General features: G+C 41.1%; 2 protein-coding genes across 3 annotated transcripts in view; one reads left to right on the forward strand and one right to left on the reverse strand.

The window, feature by feature from the left end:
* The first annotated feature begins 432 nt into the window (after positions 1 to 432).
* ddx23 (DEAD (Asp-Glu-Ala-Asp) box polypeptide 23) lies at positions 433 to 9,255 on the forward strand. Its single transcript, XM_031844385.1, has 17 exons — positions 433 to 519; positions 1,642 to 1,796; positions 1,904 to 2,020; positions 2,409 to 2,499; positions 2,585 to 2,650; positions 2,750 to 2,888; positions 2,981 to 3,114; positions 3,911 to 4,023; positions 4,136 to 4,279; positions 4,441 to 4,666; positions 4,851 to 4,996; positions 5,103 to 5,280; positions 5,870 to 6,112; positions 6,222 to 6,373; positions 6,472 to 6,580; positions 6,902 to 7,076; positions 7,174 to 9,255. Exons 2-17 carry the CDS (start codon positions 1,642 to 1,644, stop codon positions 7,395 to 7,397), a joined length of 2,412 nt encoding a protein of 803 aa, XP_031700245.1. The 5' UTR covers positions 433 to 519; the 3' UTR covers positions 7,398 to 9,255.
* A 1,711-nt stretch (positions 9,256 to 10,966) lies between these two features.
* The window catches only part of LOC116381896 (voltage-dependent L-type calcium channel subunit beta-4), a 19,004-nt gene continuing 9,061 nt past the window's right edge, over positions 10,967 to 20,909 (reverse strand). Inside the window, exons 3-15 of one of the 2 annotated variants that reach the window (XM_031844396.1) lie at positions 18,709 to 18,828; positions 17,802 to 17,924; positions 17,591 to 17,706; positions 17,431 to 17,510; positions 17,294 to 17,313; positions 16,724 to 16,801; positions 15,974 to 16,032; positions 15,761 to 15,861; positions 15,523 to 15,674; positions 15,339 to 15,434; positions 14,131 to 14,301; positions 13,887 to 13,932; positions 12,002 to 12,067 (exon numbers count right to left, since the gene is read on the reverse strand). In XM_031844396.1, coding sequence (XP_031700256.1) covers positions 13,903 to 13,932; positions 14,131 to 14,301; positions 15,339 to 15,434; positions 15,523 to 15,674; positions 15,761 to 15,861; positions 15,974 to 16,032; positions 16,724 to 16,801; positions 17,294 to 17,313; positions 17,431 to 17,510; positions 17,591 to 17,706; positions 17,802 to 17,924; positions 18,709 to 18,828 — 1,146 coding nt within the window. In that variant the 3' untranslated portion in view covers positions 12,002 to 12,067; positions 13,887 to 13,902. Of the gene's footprint in view, positions 12,068 to 13,886; positions 13,933 to 14,130; positions 14,302 to 15,338; positions 15,435 to 15,522; positions 15,675 to 15,760; positions 15,862 to 15,973; positions 16,033 to 16,723; positions 16,802 to 17,293; positions 17,314 to 17,430; positions 17,511 to 17,590; positions 17,707 to 17,801; positions 17,925 to 18,708; positions 18,829 to 20,909 lie in introns of both variants that reach the window. The other variant, XM_031844394.1, reaches the window with a different exon arrangement.

Below are 20,909 nucleotides of genomic sequence, written 5' to 3' on the forward strand. Positions count from 1 at the left end.
CATGCTGTCCCCGGCATTCTGTTTTTCTGTTGTTGTTATGATTGATTGATATCACTTATGCATTTTATACTCAATTTTCTATAATAAAGAAATTATTTTTTTTAAAGAAAAGAAAAAATAATAATTAACGGTTATTCTGTTTCCTTTGTAAAAAATCTACACATTTATCATGTATAATACAAATTCTGCTAGATTAAATATATAAATTTGTATCGTGCTAACATGTAACACGGTTGCCACCTTGTGCCCATAGTTTGTGCCTAAAATGTCATACACAGACCGCCTAACGGTATTTCTAGTCAGGCATTTAGTTGTTCATGTACCAAACAATTGGGGCCCTGAGAAAAAAACATCACTTTGGCTGGGAAATGTAGTGGCGACAGCCGTTGTCTGCACTTTGTACGGAACGCTCAGTACTACAACTCCCACAAACCTTGCAGGCATTCGCTCGTGTCAAGCGATATGGCGTCTTCTTGAAGCGTACATACATCGCAAGTGTTTTCTTGGCAAGTTATCAAGGTAAGCTGTAAATGTTGTAAAATATCAAACCCCCCCTGTTGTGTTTAATGATATGAAGTCGTTTGACTCGAGGAATGTTTTAGTTTTGCATGTTTGGGCCGCTTATAGAAGACAATTAGCCTTTTTGCTAAGTTGTTAGCTAACGTAAGGACCTAGCATGCTAACACTAGCTAGTTGTCTGCATTCATTCTGCAGAGTAACTCGTGTTGTTGTTTACGTCCTAAATGAGATGTTTAGTCTTAATAATGTCGGTAAACTTTCGGTAAACGAAAATAAGGCTCAAACTTTCACCGTCATACTAATTCAATTCAATTAACTTAACGTGACAATGTAAAATTCAAGCGGACACGCCAGCAACCTTATGGATTAGAGCTGACATAACTTACATGTTTCCTAAACCGCGGAGTCATTACTAGTCCCCAATAAGAAATGTCTTTCTTTCAAGTAAAACACAATACTAAAAACATAACAATTAAATCACATTTCATATTATACGATTATGCAAACGCACCACACAATCAGTTTATGTTAAAGAATGACGTAGTTGGCTCATGTTTAGTGACCATTTCTTGTAATACTTTGTCTTCCATAATTAGATTTTTATGATTGCCTCTTAATTATCCACCTAATTACACCGAGGTGGATAATAATCACCCGGTTATTTCCTCATAACATTCTGCTGTTTTAGGCTAAAAAGAAAATAAAGAAGTTACTTGAAGCTCTTATACATTAACTATGTGTCCATTGGTATAGTTTGATATATTTATGGTCTTTTGATAATGTATTTCTTCTTCTGCTCAGCTTTCTTTGTTGTATGAACTTTAGAGTTCAATAATGTTGGAACATAAATCTTTTTTCGTTTTGGCATGCGGACACTGAGCGTTACAGTTAATATGTTTTAGACTACAACAAAAAACAAAATACACTTCTCACTTATCAGGCTCACACTACCGTCATGCATCATGCATGGCTTGAGTTAGATAAGAGCATAACTGTTGGCTGTTCATTACTTTATGTCCTCTCAGAAGTAATAGAGTACAATTCTTTATCAGAAGCCTACCCTAGTGAATGTCAAGTAACTATCATTTATATTTTTTATCATGTTTTTCTTTGTGTTTGCAGATGGCAGCCGACCCCACAGACAAGAAAGATGCCGAACCCTCAGGAACCAAAGACAGGGAGAGGAAACCTCGCAGCCGCTCACGAGAACGTAAAGTCTCACCGACACGCAAACGCAATCGTTCCCGTGAGCGGAATCGCTCCAAGTCACCAGAAAGGTAACTAAAGATTTAATTATCATTCCTGCATAGTTACAGAGCATTTGTCTTGTTTTAGTTGTATTTGATGATGTTGACATTGTATGTGATTTGTATTGTGATAACAGAGACCGACGCATGAAAGACAAGGATAGAGAAAAGGAACGTGACCGGGATAAGGACAGAGAGAGAGGCCGCAAGGACAGAGACAGCCATCGGCGTGATAAAGATCGCAAGAGGTCCAGGTACGTGAAAGATCACATGACATGTAAATGTTGAGACAATTTCTTTGGCCAACCACCACCAAACAATCACACCAACATCCAAGTTGTAATTATGACTGAAACTGGTCCGCTATATTCGAATTGGCATTTTAATGCCGAAGTGCCTCACAAACCAAACAAATGTTGGATGTCTTACCGCAAATAATCTGTTTTATACACGACAGTGTCAGTTAAATCTGCTATGAGGAAGTGATAACCAGTTAAAAGTTCCTTACAATAACTTGAACATATGACTATTTAATGGAAAATGTTTTGAAATGGTACATTGTAATTAGTAAAATAAATAATGAAAGCATGATTATTTTGATTAAGAAGGATTACATCTGTTTAAATTAACTTTCTTTTGTAGAAGTCTCTCACCCAAGTCGAAGGAAAAGTTAAAGAGAGACAAGGATATTAAAACAGAAGAGGAAGAAGATGAAAAAAAGAGGAAGGAAAAGGTAAAGATCTGGTTCGGCTGAATCTTTCACGGCGTTGCATCGTTTCTTTGGTTATTTTAATGTTTGACCCGTTGCTTCTGTTCAGGTCCAACCTTTATCTTTGGAAGAGCTTCTCACCAAGAAGAAGGCAGAGGAGGAAGCGGAGGCGAAGGTGAGTTTCCTGAGGTTCACATTTGTTTCCCCTCACTTCTTCTGTTTTTTTATTTATTTATTTATTTTTTTAAATTTTTTTTAATTTTATCCTTGCCAGCCCAAATTCCTCTCCAAAGCAGAGCGAGAAGCCGAGGCTCTGAAACGGAGGGAGCAACAGACGGAGGAAAAGAGGAAGCTGTTGGAAGATGAGAGGAAGAAGAGAAGGATGTTCCAGGACATGGGGAGAAAAATGATGGGTGTGTATCAGATGCTGGTGTATTACATTTTAAACAATCTGCATACAGCTTATAGAAGCATAATGACGGGAACCGAGACTGTGTGTTTACAGAGGACCCCCAGGAGAGGGAGAGGCGGGAGAGAAGAGAGCGAATGGAGCGAGAGAGCAATGGGAATGAAGATGATGATGGAAGACAAAAGCTCAGAGAGGAGAAAGATAAAAGCAAAGAACTCCACGCCATCAAGGTAAGTCGCAGGGGAAATTAAGGAGAGCAGAGGAAATGATGGCGGTGACCGGCAACTTTATATGTTGAGTCTAAAGCCTGATTCAGATCGCCAAACTCCCCGGTCCTCTTGTCATTTGAATCCCTTGCGGAGAAATTACTTCAAAAATTTAAAATAGATCCAAAGAGATGCTTCTCCTTCTAGTTTACGATTTTCAATCGGCTCAGTGTGAAATTAGTTTTGGGTGAGAAAATGAAGGGAGGTCAGAAACATGTAAACACCAACATTCCCAATGGGAATGTTTATGATGACAGGAGAGCAAGATGTGAAACTTAAAAAAACGTGGCACAGTCTCAATTGAATGCCGTCACAATAATTAACAGCACAAAGTTAAATACACTGAGACATTAACACATCATCGCGTAGGGAGGTTCGAGCTTGCACTCGTCAATGTATTTACAAATGTATTTAAATTGAGGAAAAGTCCCTCACGCCCACAAACGTCATAAATTCAGATACCAAATATCAAATGGCTGTTGTGGCAAATGTTCCGTCATCTCTTAAAAAAACAATGTAATAAAGTGTAAGAGTGTCACCTCTGCCTGAACGATAAAAGCCATAACTTAAACGGATGAAGCCAACAATGTAACATATTGTGTCCTAATAGCAAAAGCTTAAAAACAGTGTGCGTGTAGTTTACTTGTAAACTTTTGGTATTCAAGCATTGCAAACATCAAAATGTCGTCCTTCTTAAACACCTGTTCATTAACACTAAACATTTGAATCATGTAATTTACCAAATGAAATACTTTTAAAGGAGCGTTACCTCGGCGGGCTCAAGAAACGCCGGAGAACTCGCCACCTGAATGACAGGAAGTTCGTGTTTGAGTGGGACGCTTCTGAAGACACCTCAGTCGACTACAACCCGATGTGAGCAAACGCCACCACATTGCATCCCCTGAATTGAAGCAGGTGTTTTTTTTTTGTTGTTAATGAATGTGCACCAGTCTCAACAACGTGATGTTCCCAATCTGTCTCCCAGTTACAAAGAGAAGCACCACGTGCAGCTGTACGGGCGAGGCTTCATCGCCGGCATCGACCTGAAGCAGCAGAAGAGAGATCAGTCACACTTCTACGGAGACCTGATGGAGAACAGACGCACGCTGGAAGAAAAGGAGCAGGAGGAGTGAGTCAAACAAAAGCATCTTTACGTTTTTAAACCTAATACAAAATAGTAACACTGCGTGTATATAAGTAGAGCTGACTGGAAGGTAGATAATAACGTGTTTATGCAATCCAAAAACGTCAGAAGTATACACGATTATTCTAACTCTCTTCTCCTCTCAGGGTGAGGCTGAAAAAGATGCGTAAGAAGGAAGCGAAGCAGCGCTGGGACGACAGACATTGGTCTCAGAAGAAGCTGGACGAGATGACGGACAGAGACTGGCGAATCTTCAGAGAGGACTACAGCATCACCACCAAGGGAGGAAAGATCCCCAACCCAATCAGGAACTGGAAGGAGTATTCTCTGCCCGACCACATCCTGGAGGTCATCGACAGCTGTGGCTACAAGGTAAAAACAATGATCGCTCTCAATCGTCACGTAGGACCCACTTGACCTGTGTGGTGATGTTATTTTACCTTTTCTATTTTCTTCTAACTGACCTATAAACTGATATATATCCTCACTGCTTTTTTAGTGCTTCAATTAAAACATAAAATCTGACTAATGATGACTTTTCTCTCTTGAAATCCAGGATCCGACTCCTATTCAGAGGCAGGCCATTCCTATTGGCTTACAGAACCGTGACATCATTGGTGTGGCCGAGACGGGTAGCGGTAAAACGGCTGCTTTCCTCATTCCACTGCTCGTCTGGATCACCACGCTGCCGAAGATCGACAGGTAACACAGTCCACTCAAATCACGTCAAGTGAACACACCAACAGGGTCCCACTACCTTTTTATTTTACTTTACATAACCGTCTACTACACTCCTCTGTTCGTGCAGGATTGAAGACTCAGACCAGGGTCCTTATGCCGTGATCCTGGCTCCGACTCGTGAGCTGGCGCAGCAGATCGAGGAGGAGACCTTAAAGTTCGGTAAACCTCTCGGTATCCGCACAGTGGCTGTGATTGGAGGAATCTCCAGGGAGGACCAGGGCTTCCGTCTCAGGATGGGCTGTGAGGTGAGACATTCAGACATTCAGCTGTTACACTTGTGCAGAAAAGCTAGCAACCTCCTGAATGCACTGAAGTCTGTTTGCATACCCTCTGTGAATAATTTTCAGTTTTGATTAATTTAGTTTGGCTCTACATTAACATACTTCCTGCTCTAATACCCCAAAGTATTGTGGGAATTTTAGTTCCACAACTTGGAGCATGATTATTTAAAACAAGAGTAATAAAAGAACAGTAGACAAAATCAGAAATACCTTTTGACGTGTTGCATTATCAGAGATTTTTATTTTTATTTTTTTTACATTACTGAGGTGAAAATATTGAGCAAATTATGTGTGTAAAATAGTTTTTTCAGATGCACATTAATGTATCCTTACCTATTCTGAAAAAAACAATAAGGTGGTTTCATGTTATCTGGATATCCCGTCTAGATAAAGTAGATTTATTAATACCTGGTGTGAATGCAGAGGCCCTTGGATCAGATGTCGTTATCGTTTAACAAAAACAGCGTCTCTTGGCAGGAAGCCCACTCTGCCATTACATTCTTAAGATGAATGACACACATTCACCAGCTGTGTGTTTTCCTCCTCCCAACAGATTGTGATTGCCACCCCCGGCCGTCTGATCGACGTGCTGGAGAACCGCTACCTGGTTCTGGGCCGCTGCACCTACGTCGTGCTGGACGAGGCCGATCGTATGATCGACATGGGCTTCGAGCCCGACGTCCAGAAGATTCTGGAGTACATCCCGGTGACCAATCAGAAACCAGACACCGACGAAGCAGAGGACCCCGAGAAGATGATTATGAACTTTGAATCTGGAAAACATAAATACAGACAAGTATGTTCATCTGTCAAACATAATTTATACACAAGACTGTTGTGTTGCTGCCTGGTGCTCTCACTGTTTGTTTGTGTTTTCATGCTTTATTGCTTTTGCACCTTTTCAGACGGTCATGTTCACAGCCACTATGCCTGCAGCTGTGGAGAGACTGGCCAGGAGCTACCTGAGACGTCCTGCGGTGGTGTACATCGGGTCTGCCGGCAAACCTCACGAGAGAGTCGAACAGAAGGTGTTGCTGATGTCCGAGGGAGAGAAGAGGTGAGACGGACACAAACGTAAAAACTGTGAACATCGTGTCTCTCTGTTAAAGTGTCAAACTAAGCGTTTTTTTTTTTTCCATTGTCTGTGTGGTGCAGGAAGAAGCTGCTGGAGGTGTTGTCGCGTGGCTTCGAGCCTCCCATCATCATCTTCGTCAACCAGAAGAAGGGTTGTGACGTGCTGGCCAAGTCTCTGGAGAAGATGGGGGTAAGTCGCTGTAGACTGGACTCGACACAAACATCAAATGTTTCCGTTAAAATAAGCAAAAGTTTAAGCTCGGAGAAAAAAAACTTTTAGTTGTTTAATTTTCCATGACAGTTAGTGCAACATGGTCAAGTTTTCTGATTGTTATTGTATTGTATTGTCTCATACTTAATTTATAACTTAAGTAATGACAGTCCCATGAGCCTGAGCTGTACTTTGTGTTGAGTGCTAATTCATGTTGTTAAACATCCCGTTAACATTCATTGCTATAGTGAGCGTGTTATAAAACAAGATGTAACCTCGGTCGTCTTCTGCTTCACGCAGTACAATGCTTGCACGCTGCACGGTGGCAAAGGCCAGGAGCAGCGAGAGTTTGCGCTCTCCAACCTCAAGGCCGGAGCCAAAGACATCCTGGTGGCCACAGACGTTGCTGGGCGAGGTATCGATATCCACGACGTCTCCATGGTCCTCAACTACGACATGGCTAAGAACATTGAAGGTAAGAGGCCTCGTTCTCAGCATTGGTTTATTCTTTATTGTCTGTGTTTATTTCTTCTTTTCATTCATAACAATACCTTTGCGTCGTCCTCCTGCAGATTACATCCATCGTATCGGTCGTACGGGTCGTGCCGGTAAGAGCGGTATGGCGTTGACTTTCCTCACCAAAGAGGACGCGGCGGTGTTCTACGACCTGAAGCAGGCTTTCATGGAGAGCCCGGTCTCCACCTGTCCTCCGGAGCTCACCAACCACCCGGAAGCTCAGCACAAACCCGGAACCATCCTGACCAAGAAGAGACGCGAGGAGACCATCTTCGCCTGATTCATCCGTACTGTTTCCACACAAATTGGACTGAATACGCTGAACACACACACACACACACACACACAGCAGAGTCTCAAACTGCTTCTTTACGTTGTCACTGTACACAATCTCTGTTTTGCATTCTGGATTTGGTCTCCAGGTATTTTACGCCCATCTCTTTTGGTTCTTTCTCCACCTTGCCTCCCTCGCTGTCGGCCTGTTTTTCTCTTTTCAGCCAGTCTGTTGTGTTAACTGGTGCAGCACTCGTCACCGTACTGGTTTGGGGATTTTAAGACTCAAACGTGGGCAGTTTGTCATCGATGTGTGTGAACTTGAATATTTCTATTCATTCAAATAAGTATAAATGTGGACTCGGTGATGCACGTTTTGTTTTGCTTCTATAAGGATGAGGTGATGTGACTGATCTGCAGGGTGTAGATGCTACTCTTCAGTCAGATGTGATACATAGCAGCCAGGATGTGAGTGTAGATGAGTAGTACGTGATATGTTTTTATTGATTACCAGCTGACCGTAATTTCCATTTCCTCACAGTTTAAGAGACCAATGCCAGAAGTGATTTTCTTTAGCTTCAGATGCATCCTGTGACTAAATTGTGATTCATCATTTTAAATATAAACATTTGTATGAGGTGACGTCTGACTCGTGACTCTATAATGATACCTCTCTCTTTCTTTTTCCGATAGCGATGAGCTCAATGGGTAAATGTTGGGATGCAGAAAAAGGGTTTAGATCTTTAAACTTGTACGAAAGAGCAAACTTCTAGCGCCTGAACATTTAGGAGCGGGAGAGATGTGGAGTTTAGATTAAACACTTTGTTGGCTACACGGCTTGTTCACAAAACAATTTCCAAAACTATTGTGAGCTTGGCAAGTCAAATTCCTGAGTCTGACCTTTTTATGAACAAACAAAAGCATTTACATCAGAAACAGTCCAAAAAGCAATAAATTAGGAACACTAAATAAAGGTAAACATTGTATTCATGGACAGTATGTTCTTTAATTTAGCTGCCAGACTTGATTAATTATATTTCTGAACAAGCCATGTAACCAATAAAGGCTTTTAATCAGAGTTCCACCAATGCTGCCTGATGTTTAAAGATATTTATTTTATTTTTTTTTACCTCCGTGTGAATAACCAGTGAGATTATCTCTCATAGACAACAGCTGCCAACCACCATCTTTGTTTTAAAGGCTCTGAAAACACGTGTTGTCAGTCAGCTTCTTACTGAGGGTGATGAGGCTCCACATCAAACATGGATGTGTTTTCTGCCAAAGTTGGAACAGTTACTGACATTTTTTTAATGAGGGATTTTTTTTTTGCATTTGTCCTTTCTCACCGATATTAAAATCCAGATGTGATGAGTTCCGAGGCTGTCGATCAAATCTGGTCAAACTACACTCGCACAGTCCTGAAAAAGTAGATTAGACGGGTTTTTGTGTAGTAAACTCTTGAGTCATTTTTTCCTGCACTTTAATTTAGATATTTGCTCATTTTGCTTTGAATTTACAGAAATGTGTAACCACGTTTTCAGGGGCTTTTAAATCACCAGTGTGTATTCCCTGTTAACCACTGTGTGTGGTCATATATAGAAAGTCAGAGGATCACCAAAGTGATTCTGATTAACTCTAAAGAAGAGAATCTGTATCTGCATCATATTACATGGCAATCCATCCACTACAGTCACTAACGAGCACAAATGTCGACCTCATGGTGGCGCTAGAGGAAAAGTCATTACTCCTGTGAAAGTCATTACTACTATGAATGTCTGTACAAACACGTTCAAGGCACCGCTAAAGAGTGGATTGTGTAAAAGTGAGACAAAAAAAAACGACACAATTAAAAGTACGTAAAATGTCATGTTTATTTTGTTTTTAAGTCATATTTTACTTAGCATTGTAAATCTATTTTCAAATAGAAAGCATTCTATACAGCATCAGGCAGGAAATGTCTCACTTTTTACACATTTGCTGTCTCTTTTGATAAATAGAGGGAAGAGGCGTGTTGGGTCACGCTAGCACGCTGTGGTAGTCTGGTGGATACACGGTTAATATATTTAGTGCAGTTATTGCATCACAAAGCAATCGTCCCGAAAAAAATGTAGTGCAATTCTTTCTTCTTTTTTTGTTGTTTTTTTTGTTGAATCTACTCAAAAACAAAAAGAGGAAGTCCAGATGGTGTAAGGCGTTTAAAGTTTTTCAATGTTAGGCTTAGTATTGCGTACAGAATAAGACAGAGGAAACTAAATTATAACCCTTGTAAAAATTGTGCTTCATGAATTGAAAAAACCTCAACTGCTTTTATCAGCTGCTGAATTGGTCCGCTTTGAAAAACATACTCTGCCAAAAATATAATAAAAATAGCTAATTGGTGAACTAAAACATGCAGGGATTTAACAATAATCTTGTAATTTTTTTTTATCACAAATTGAAAATAAATCTGGCCTGATCTGGGACAATTTCTAAGTGAGTGACTTGTAAAAGTGCATCAACCACCAGGGTCCACCCAATGTTGCGGAAAGAGAGAGAAACAAAAAGTCCCCGATATAAATGTTTGTGGATAAATAAAATGATGCATTCTGATTTATTATTTTTAAGTAATAGTGTTGTTAGTGGTGTGAGGAGTGAGTAGCCCCAAAGACAAGACTATCACTACAAGACAACGAGGAGAATCAGAATCAATGCATTACTGAAATACTTAACTGTAAAAAGAAACAATCCGATTTCATGCAACACTTGCATAGATTTTTTTTTCTCAATCATGCTGATTTTTTTTTTTGTCTTCAAAACATACAGAACACTAGATAAGAGATACCTGTGAGACATGGAAGCAGTAAACCAGTGATTCCTAAAGCATCGACCCCCCCCCCAAACTCTTCATCGGCTCGCGGACTAACTACTATAATGGGTGCGGGAACAGAATGACGTCATGTCACGGCTGCTACGAGTCCTCCAGGAGCGCGACACGTCCGTCACGTGCGAGTGGAGCGCGATGAAGTGTGCAGGACTTTACACCTGAGGATCTGCTTTGTTAAAGAAACAAAGAAACAAAAAAAAACCTAATCAAACTGCAGGACGTAACGCAATGTTTTTGGCAAAGACGCACGAGGGGAGTGAGATATAGGTGTAGAAACTATGGATGCTACAATCAATAACGTGCTACAATCGAATTACAGGGCGATCGGTTGGGGGGTTTGTTGCTGGAGGTGCAAAAAGGCATGCAAGCTTACATTCTCTGAAGATCTTGAAGAGGAGCTGCAGCGTGTGCTTAATAATATGTGAATGATTCGATGTAAACAAGCAAGTTTGGCGAATAATTCACCCTTTAAAAAGATAAACATTCCCTTTTCTTAGTTGTGTTTACATTCTCTGTGGCCGTTCTTTTGTTTTTCTTCTTCTTCTTCTGAGAGGTGTTAAGAGAGTGATTGTGCAACAGCGAAGACGAGTGATGCCCAAAACGCACGAGGTGACGCTGACGCTGTGCTGCAGCCTCATACCGCGTACTTACATTGTGATAAACTCTGTGTGTGTGTGTGTGTGTGTGTGTGTGTCAATTCACCGTCTTCAGAGTAAAAAACTGACATGGGTGGCAACATTTCTCTGAAACAACGAAGAAGTCCATATCAACAAAATCAAACAAATATAGTAGCCATGAAACAAAAACCAGGTGGCCATTCAGTACATTGTAATCAAATGCATTACTATTTCCCGTTAAATGGACTCAACAGTAGTACATTCCTACGTTGGTTTAACCGTTAAAGGTCATTCAGTTCCTGTTCTGACGTTAATGTGCAAATAGTCTTAAAATAATTATACTCATACATGCAATAGTAAAGATAGTTAAAAGTCTTAGGAATTTTAAGGCCAGCATATGAGACATCCTACAATAGAGAAACCTTAGGCGAAGCAGCTAAAGTTTGAGTTTGCGTACAGCTGGTAGCCTGAAACCTTTCCATTGCAGAGGTGAGTAGCCCTGTTGACTTTAATCTGAATGACTTGACCCTGGAGAGGTCAGCGTGTCCCCTAAAAATAAATCAAAACTGGGAGTCTGGAAGAGAGAAATACTGTAATACACCTAAAGTTGTGAACTCAATAAACTGGACATCTGTTTCTGATTTTTGGGGCTTTTCATCTCTAAAACCATTTTGTTTGGGAACGTAAGACAGCCTGGGGTGATCTCGATGCGGATCTGGAGGCCGGAGGAGGGGCCTAGCTCCTCAGTAGGTGTCTTGGGGGCCTCACTCTTCAGTAGGTGTCTCGGGGCCAGGGGCGGCTGCGCTGGCGGTTGTTCCTCTGGTTGTGACCTTGCTGAGCTTCGCGTTGGAGCAGCCTGTCATGTGACTCATGCCCGTTTGCACTGTGGACACTGCCGGTGTGCCCACGGTGAGAGGGGTACATGTCCCTGTATGTGCGAGCATGGCAGGGGGAGGCATACTCGTCCTCCTCCTCCTCTTCCTCCTCCTCCTCCTCCTCCTCCTCCTCTTCTTCTTCCTCCTCCCCGCCCTCCCTGTGGCACGGGCTCCCCCTCCGGCCGCGAGACAGGGAGTCGCTGGCCTCGTCGGACGGCATGAGACTGTCCTGCTCCAGGGGGGAGTGGGCCTCCTCACCTGCCTCCTCCTCACCCTCCAGGCCCACCGCCTCACGAGGCTGCGGCTGGTTCTTGTTCTGGTTCTGGAGGATTCGAGTCGTCATGGAGGGAGGGAAATAAATAAAGAGGGTAAAAAAAACAAAAAACACTGAGAGCAGCTTCACACTTTTTGGTAACAGCCAGTTTTCATAGACAGCAAACACACAGAGGGTAGACAAAATAATGCAAACACTACATCAAGAAGGATTTTAAAGGAAATCTATCTTAAAACAACACTAACATGCCCGAATGTACATTGAAAAAGTTATTGGTTGCTACAATTGTTCCTCTTGCCCCCTCTGGGTGAAAACACATCCCCTCCTTGAGCTCATAAAAGGCGTCAGCACATTTAACAAGTACAATCAACAATCTGTTTTTTTGTGTTTTCACAGACTGCGCTTCCTTGCTGAGCTGCAGCAGAGGGATATTTACACAAATATTTCATTTCATCTTCCATTTCATGCTTTTAATCTGAGTCGCTTTTGGAAGAAATCTCTTCACACCCAGTACAACCAGGTGGAACAATCACAGCGACCAGTAACTCTTTCAACCTAGATATAGACATGTCAGTGTTGTTTAAAGATAAAAAGATAACTATGTATATGCCTGTGTGTATATGTATGTATATATATACATATGCAGTATGTATAGCTGTGAGAATATAAACACTGCACTTTTGATGCCAAACATCAGAATTTGTGAGCTATAAATCAGATCTGACAATCAGCACTTGGCAATAAATCACAAAAGGACACAGCTCACTTTACTGATTAATGAAATTAAAGGGAACTATGATTCCAGTATGCGGGTACTCCTTGTATTTCAGTTGTATTGATTATTTTTGTATACAGTACCTATGTGCACATGACTAACTTGCTGTACAGTATAGGAAACATTTAAGGCTAAAAACGACACAAACATTTATCATATAACAAAATTGTTGCAGATACTCTTCCGTACATTACATATATATAAATGGAATACAGCTGAAAAGCCTTTGGTTCATGTTAGCAGAGGTAGTTAATATTAAACTATTTATGAGTCTCTATTTCTAGTGTTCAAAGCCACAAGACACAACTAATTAACTGTTCTCTTAAAAATGTTGTTTTAGAAAGTTTCTAAAACGTCAACATGTGGGAAATCATGACGACAAGGAGCAGCGGTAATAATCTGCAATTTATACATATAATAATAATAATATATAATGTACAATACATAGGGGCTTTGACGTGAATTGGGTATGCAACAGTGTTTGCAGTGTTAGTAAAGTCTCTTCAAAGTCCTTCTTAGTTTACAGTGTTTTGTCTGCGTGTACACAGATTAATACTACAGACACCCAACAAAAGAAATGCCGGTGAAACAGTTGAACACGAAATGTTACTGTGCTGATGTTATGGTCTCAGTTTATGCATTTAGTTTGGGTGAACACATTATTGAAGCATTGATCATATGCCATCATTCAAGATAGCATTATGTGCCGCTGAGGGCGGGGACACCATTCACAAAGCATGCTCGGGAAAAGGATCATCACCGATTGAAAATAGAGAATAATTGTCTGATGATTACGCCTTACACAGACGTTTTATACTCTCCCAGAAAGCCTGAGGAGCAGTGATTCACCTGAGACCATGAACTAAAGGAAAGGAGGCAGGATGCAATGAAGAAAAAACACGTCATCTTCTCTGTGGTGAGATCTGAATGAATACAATGCTGTTCATTCACTGTCTCAGCCGCTGTGTAATCTGTGTTCAGGTGTGTAAAAGAGGATTGTTGGGGTTGAGAGTGCAAATATAAATAAATATAAATATGCATATATACAGTATTATATATACATATATATAGATCATAAACCCTACTACTCACCCAATTTTGTAAGCGATCATTCAATTAATTCCTGTGTTTCAGAAAACTGCAAAAATGTTAAGCATGGATGAGTGAGAGGACAGACGAGACAACTGGAGACAATAAAAACAAAGGAGTGAGAATCTGAGATGGGAAGAGCTGGTAAAGACAGTGACAACACACAACATGTTCAAAACAGAGATTCCTGCTTATAGAGTCATGAACACCATATTAAAACTTTTTGAACAGATGAAGACAAACTCACCTGCAGGCTGGAGATGGCAGAAGGCGGGGTCATCAGAGTCTGCTCCAATAAGGGGTTAAGAGGGGTGTTGCCTGGGAGGTGAGTGGCACGCCAGTAGATCTCCAGGTATTCAGCCAAATGCTCACATGCATCTTCCAGCTGGTTCTCATCCAAAATGACATCAAACATATCCTACAAATGACAGAAAAAGAAAATGAGAAATTAAATCTTTTTTTTTTTACCACCGGCAGCTGAAAAAAGTGCAAATGTAAGTGGCACAAAAGTTTCCAAAGCATTGACTATCACGGTAACGGTGTGCAGCTGGCAAATAGTGTAAGTTAATAGCAAAATGTCCACGGACGTAGTATTTTTTATTATAATGTGTGTAAAGGTCATACTATCCAACACCATCTGACCTGCTATGTCAGATAGCAATCCTCCCCCATAAAGCAGGTCACTATTAAGCCCTCCCTCAGTGACACGAATCAATCATCCTCGTGTTCTATGATTTTGCGTCAGCCAGATGTAGTATGTCCCAATACATAGTGCAGTATGCCAAAAACACCAGGATGTTCGAGTACATCCGATCCCATACGCGAGCCAGCATGCTTTTCTGGCTATTCTGACCCCACAATCATTTGCACAGCGGATATATGAGCAAGAGGGTCAAGGGGAAGGTCAGGGGCAGCTCAGATATTAATGATATGAAGCCATGTTTCCCTCAAATCCAGTCACCTGACCTTCCCCGCCCATCTGCTCACCTGTATCCTCTTTCCCTCATCAGCCCTGCGGCATTTAACCGGCCCATTTGCACTCTTTCCCTGTCACATCAGCAGTGTTGCTTTTCGGCTCAGTGTCATTTCTTTCGCCCCTCTGTTATCTGTTCTCTGTTACTTGGACCTGCATCTAGACCCCTTCTGTACCTGCCTTCCTGCACCTTTCCTTGCCCCATTTCTGCTGAACTCAATACAGCTTCTGTCTGGACTTTTCTACCCATGCCAGTAAGCTCATGTACTTTCATTTTAGCTATCAAAACCCTGAACTGTACACTGTATACACCACATCTCGTGGTAATACATCCAATAGTTGTTGAGTTATTTCAATTAAGACCGCAAAATGCGAACCTCGTGATGGCGTTACAGAAAAAGTCAGTGCCTCTATTTCACCTTGAGAATATGACTTAGGAACAATGGAACATAATAGGACTAGAAAGAAAAGCATCCACTCACAGGGGGGCACTGAGAGAGTTTGTCTGCAGCCATCATCTGCACATTCAGGTGCTTGCTCTGAGACTTCCCCCTGGATTTGACCAGCCTCTGGAGCACCTGAGAGAAAACATTCGAGTAACGTTTCAGGTTTCAGGTGGAGGAAGATGAGACAGCCTTAATCTACGAGTGAAGTGACCTACTGTACCTTTGGTGAGGAAACCTTCACGTAGACAATGATGGGTGCGAGGGAGGTTTTGGCTAGCTGTGCAGGATGGTTGATGGTGTCCGCGTCCAGAATCACCAGCTGCAGGGTTTTGGCGAGTTCAAATATCCTCTCAATCTCACTCTGAACCTCCGCTGCACACACAGACACGTTCGATTTGAGTTCAAACTCATTGCTTCTTTGTACCATAAAGATTTCAGGAGCTTTCATGCTTAGTCACCTAGGCTGGAGCGAGTGTTGGATCTCTCCATTATGGGTCTTTTGTTGAGGACAGATCTCTTGGCTAAAGACAGGTCGGCAGTTACACGAGTGATTGAGATCCTGCCGCAAACATAGAGAGAGAAACAAATATGCTGTGAGACTTCTTGATCAGATTCATTTCATTTTAAGTTACTTTCCATAACTACAGAGATCATCTCTCCACTTTACTGACCTTCCTTCAAATCTGTGTTTCAGGAAGTCAAAAAGAGCTTTCTGCATCATATCCGTCACCTTGAAGAAGAGAGGTAAGAAACAGACTTTTTAAACAGACAGAACACAAACTTCCCGAAGAAATTATGTTTTGCTTTGATTTAACGTCAGGATACCAACACAGTAAGACTTCCAAAATATTTATGGAAATAATGTGAGTAGTGAGTAAATTCACGAGTAAAAGAAAAACAAAAGTGAAACAAGTGAACACACACCTGTATTTGTAATAACTTCATCTCATCATTTTCTCATTAGTTACATATTTTCCAGGGCATCATTTATAGTTTTAATCTCTTGAGAGTGCAATATAACTTTTAGGCTACATCAGTGTAAAAATAAAAATGGAATAAATTATTAATAAATAAAATTAATGAAACAAATGTATGCAAACGTAAATTTGTATTACGTTTTTCTCTCAAAAAGTTACTTATGTACACGCAACATCTAAAATTCAACATCAAGAAAACTGTTCTGGTTTGCTTCTCGGCCCCTGACGGAGATAAGAAGACAACAAGTTAAATAATAACTTAGATGTAATGATTCATTGAAAATGTATCGAACAGGTTTCACAAGTAAAATATCTCGGCCTTATTTCAGGTCCGTTGATTGTGATTCAAACAACAAACTGCGGCAGTGCAGGAACAGGTTTAACGGTGAAGAGTGTGAGGCAGTCATTCTGTGTCTGCTGGAGGTTAAAGGAGGAGAGGCTCACCTCATAGCCCTTCAGCGATGGTCCCACGAGGACCACCGGCCTCATAGAGGGCACCACGTCGTAGGGAGGGACGTGCTCCTGCCAGAAATAGGGGATGACGAGGGGAGGGGGACGAAGAACAGAGAGAGCCGGGGTAAGAAATGATGGGGCCTGGGTTTGTTGGTTGTAAAAAGCTAAAAGCAATTACATAACCATGGTTTCTGCAGAGCCCATTGAATTAAATTGAGGACTTTTTAATACCACCAATTTTTACTAAATAATCTTCCAAACTACTGTGACTAGAAATAATAATAATGAAACATAATTACGCCACAAAAAGCACCTACATCCACAATCCACTCACATTTTATAGTGTTTATAGATAAAAAAGTAATATAAAGGTACCCTGTCTCCCATCACCTCGTTTATAAAATACTTAACCAATGTTATTGTCTACGGCAGGCAAAAAAACAGAATGTTCAAGACACTTTTAAAGACATGTAGATACTCTGAGAATGTCACTTAAAGTTAAAAATAATAAACTACGTATTATGAGCACATGCTGTGTCATCATAAAGTACCCAAACCTACCTGTTTTTGCTTCTGTTTGGCTTGTGAAAACAAGAAAATAACAATCAATGAAAGAAGGGAGACAGAAGAAGACAGCGGAGGGGAAAGTCGTTTTTTGTTCCAGCAAAGAATTAAAGGGAGAGGTTTGTAGTACTTACATTCACCTGCAGATGGCGGTGTGGTCCTCCAACTCCCAGTCACCATGTCCCCTAAACTGGAGGAGTTACCCCCTGTTTTCCTGCAACAGCAACACACTATGTTATCAAACTTTTACTGCGGGAATGAGTCCTCCGAAGACGTTTGATGCTATTAACAGACCTTTGTTTCTGCTCCTGCTTGAGCCTCATCGCCTCCAGTCGCAGAGGGCTGGGGATGAAGGTGATGTCTGCTCCCTCTTTTACTAGCCGGCCGATCCACCAGTCATTGTTATACTTCTGTTGAGTGCGACACCAGAACCGTGTCACATCTATAAATGTTGTTTTAATGTAATGAAGGGGTTCATCGTAATCGACCACACACAATCACTCACTTCTTTGATGTGCAGGAAGTCTTTGGCATCAAAATTGACTGCAGCTCCTTGGACAGGACAGTCCTCATCCAGAGCTCCGCAGTAACTCACATTCGTCTTTACTGCAAACGCTACAGATTTGGACTGTTGAGAGATAACAAAAACATGTGTTAGCGATGGAAACAGCAGTACAAATGTATAAGTGGTGTGAACTCATGAATCTGGCTTTGGCCTCGACTTTTGATTTGACCTAAAAAATTACATTGCAGAAAAAGAGTTCAACAAATTTAGTCCTTGTTTTTCAGACAACAGATCAACTACATATCCATCTGACAGCAGCCAATCACGTGGTCGACCTCGAATAATCACATTCGGACATAAAGACAATATGGTGATCAACAAAGAACGGACACCAACACGTTAAACATGAGGCTAAAAACTGAAATGTTCAACCAACTTTGTCTGACATTTGACACGACACAAAGACCATTAAGTTGAGGTGAGCATGCTAACATCAGCTAACGTTATGGGTGGCCATCAGTAAAGTTAACCTGCTGTTGCTGCTGTTTCTAATTTCACAATGACTTGTTCAGGACTCAAAATAGAAAGTTTAGGACTTGGACTTGGGACCTGCTGATATAGGGGCTTCAACTCTGGACTTAATAACCAAGGACTGAGATTTACTTGAGACTTGCAAAACAATGTTTCCCACCTATGTTTTGCACTAAAACCAGCTTTATATATCGTATATATATATCGTTATCGAGATATGAAATGCCTATATCAGGATAGAAGAGTTCGGCCATACCTCCCAGCCTTATTTGAGGGCATATATGAAGGTTCTTCTGGAGCAGCAGAGGCCCACAAGTGGCTCTGGACTTGACTTAACGCTACAGTATGCGGTAGTGTAAATCACTGTGTGACGTACCTTAGCTCTGTCGAGCTGCAGTTGTGCCTGGCGCTCGGCTTCACGCCGATACGCCTCGCGGTCCTCCTCTGCTGACAGGTCTGAATCCGACGGCCTACTGGTGTACGAATCAGCCGACCCCTGTCAGGAGCGAGACGGAGGTTGACATATTAGTTGTAATTAATAATAATAATGAATAATAATTTCCATCTAGTCTTGCCAAGACTACTAAAGCATATTACTATGAGGCTACATAGGCAGACCTTCTGCTTCTGTTCATGCTTTCATCTGTGTTTCTGTTCTGCAGTCTTTGTGTGCAGGTGTGTATGCAAATACGTGTCTGTATTCATGAACACATTCATGCATCTCCAACACAATTGCTGCTCTCCCACACCAGCCATCCTCTGGAAGACCAAATATAGCACAAAGAAAGCAACTGCTTCCTCTTCTCTCCTGCCTGGCCCCGATCCATTCCATCATCCCCCACAGTGCAGCACATATACATCCTCTGTTCCCCATGTTTATTCTCCAAGGACATTTCCTCATTAGCAAAATATATGCTGGCTATCATTTCTCATTGTAAGAGGTTTAAGGACACATTCCACGGATGGCTCGCAAATTATGCTGAAAGCGACAGATAAAGCACACAGAGAGACGTTTACACAAAGTCAAAAAGGTGACGATGTGCTGCTGCTGGCTTTTATTCTAAACCTGTAAGGTTTCCTGTGATTATTTACTGAAATGATTGCATCACAACCTGTAGAGCTGAAACGATAATATATGTTATATTATAACGATATTATATATATAATATAATAATAATAATTATGAATATTTTCTAAAACCAACCACCTCCGGGGTGAGCTAACTGCTTCAGACACGTGTAGATGCGAGACCTTTATATTCGCCATTTTTAGTCTCGCGACATCATACGTTGTCTGAGCTGTGCTCTCGCCTCTCCCCACACACACACTACATGCATGCACACACACACACACACACACACACACACACACTCTTGCCACAATTTGTTGATTTTAGATAGCGTGCTCATGAATGTATAGTTTTGTTATAGTTTTAGATATTAGTTGACTAGATCATTATTATTGGAGCTTAATAAACTCTGTTATACTTTAAAGAGCAGCTGTATGATAACTTTGTGCATGTGTATTGTGATTATAGCTGTATATGTGGTCTGTTGCTCGTACTCAACCTTCACTTTCACTCTTAATGTGTAATAGTACTTTGACTATTGACATTGTGAGTGAATACTAATTATGAGACTTAGTCTATAGTTTGGTTATTGGTCCCTGTTCGCAGGGTGGTGCCTCGTTATTATTAATAATTGTTAATAATCTGACATTAATAATTCTATTGATGTCAATAATAATCAATAATAATTTAGTATATGCTGATAACTCAAACACGCTCCTTTTTGTTCCCAACAATTGCCTATTTCCATTGAGGAAAATCATATAAGGAGAAGAATACGGAGAGGAGCTGCAGATGCAGTGTGGGTACTGTGTGTGTGAGCTCTCCTATATTTGGTATTTCTTTGGATTTCTTTGGAGGAACTCAGCCCTGAATCTGTCAGTAAAGAGAACCGCTGCAGCAAAAACAAATCCAAGACAGGAGGCAAACAAGAAATACAAAAGAATACAAGAAGTGATGAATGAGACAGACATGAAAAGATAAATCTCTCACAGGTAACTCAAGATCCATAATTACAATAATATCTACTGATATGATCAAGCATATTCTTGCAAATGAAGCAAGATAAAGAAACTGAAGAACACCAAACAAAACAGATTTCACTTTGGTTTTCCTTTCCTCTTAAGTGCAGCGACTTAGTTCTGGTCATCCATCTTGCCAACATACACAAATGAATCCTCTGGAGGACCAATTAGCAGCAGCGCAACAAAAGGAAATTCAGGCTCAAAATACAAAAAGAAGTGCCCAGACATGAAGAACAACCACCACCTTTAGCTTTCTCTGCCCCTCAGAAAGCATACATACGACCCAAAATATTTTTTTTACCACTTCAAGCCCCAGAGAAACCGCAAGCGAACACCACTCCTCCTTTATTTTGTATGTGTCTATGTTAGATAACTAGATCTGATTTCTAGCACTCACAAGCTCTGCAAGGCAACACTGCACCAGTGCCAGAGCAGCACCGAGAGAGAGAGAGAGAGAGAGAGAGAGAGAGAGAGAGAGAGAGAGAG

This window comes from Anarrhichthys ocellatus, unplaced genomic scaffold, assembly GCF_004355925.1.
Source record: "Anarrhichthys ocellatus isolate YVR2014 unplaced genomic scaffold, GSC_Weel_1.0 scaffold5, whole genome shotgun sequence".
NCBI lineage: Eukaryota > Metazoa > Chordata > Actinopteri > Perciformes > Anarhichadidae > Anarrhichthys > Anarrhichthys ocellatus.

Excerpts from the sequence above, each read along its gene's own strand:
- ddx23 (XM_031844385.1), top strand. The coding sequence starts at position 1,642 with ATGGCAGCCGACCCCACAGACAAGAAAGATGCCGAACCCTCAGGAACC. Across the intron at positions 2,021-2,408 it reads AAAGATCGCAAGAGGTCCAG|AAGTCTCTCACCCAAGTCGA; the intron begins GTACGTGAAAGA and ends TTTCTTTTGTAG. Across the intron at positions 4,997-5,102 it reads ACGCTGCCGAAGATCGACAG|GATTGAAGACTCAGACCAGG; the intron begins GTAACACAGTCC and ends CTGTTCGTGCAG.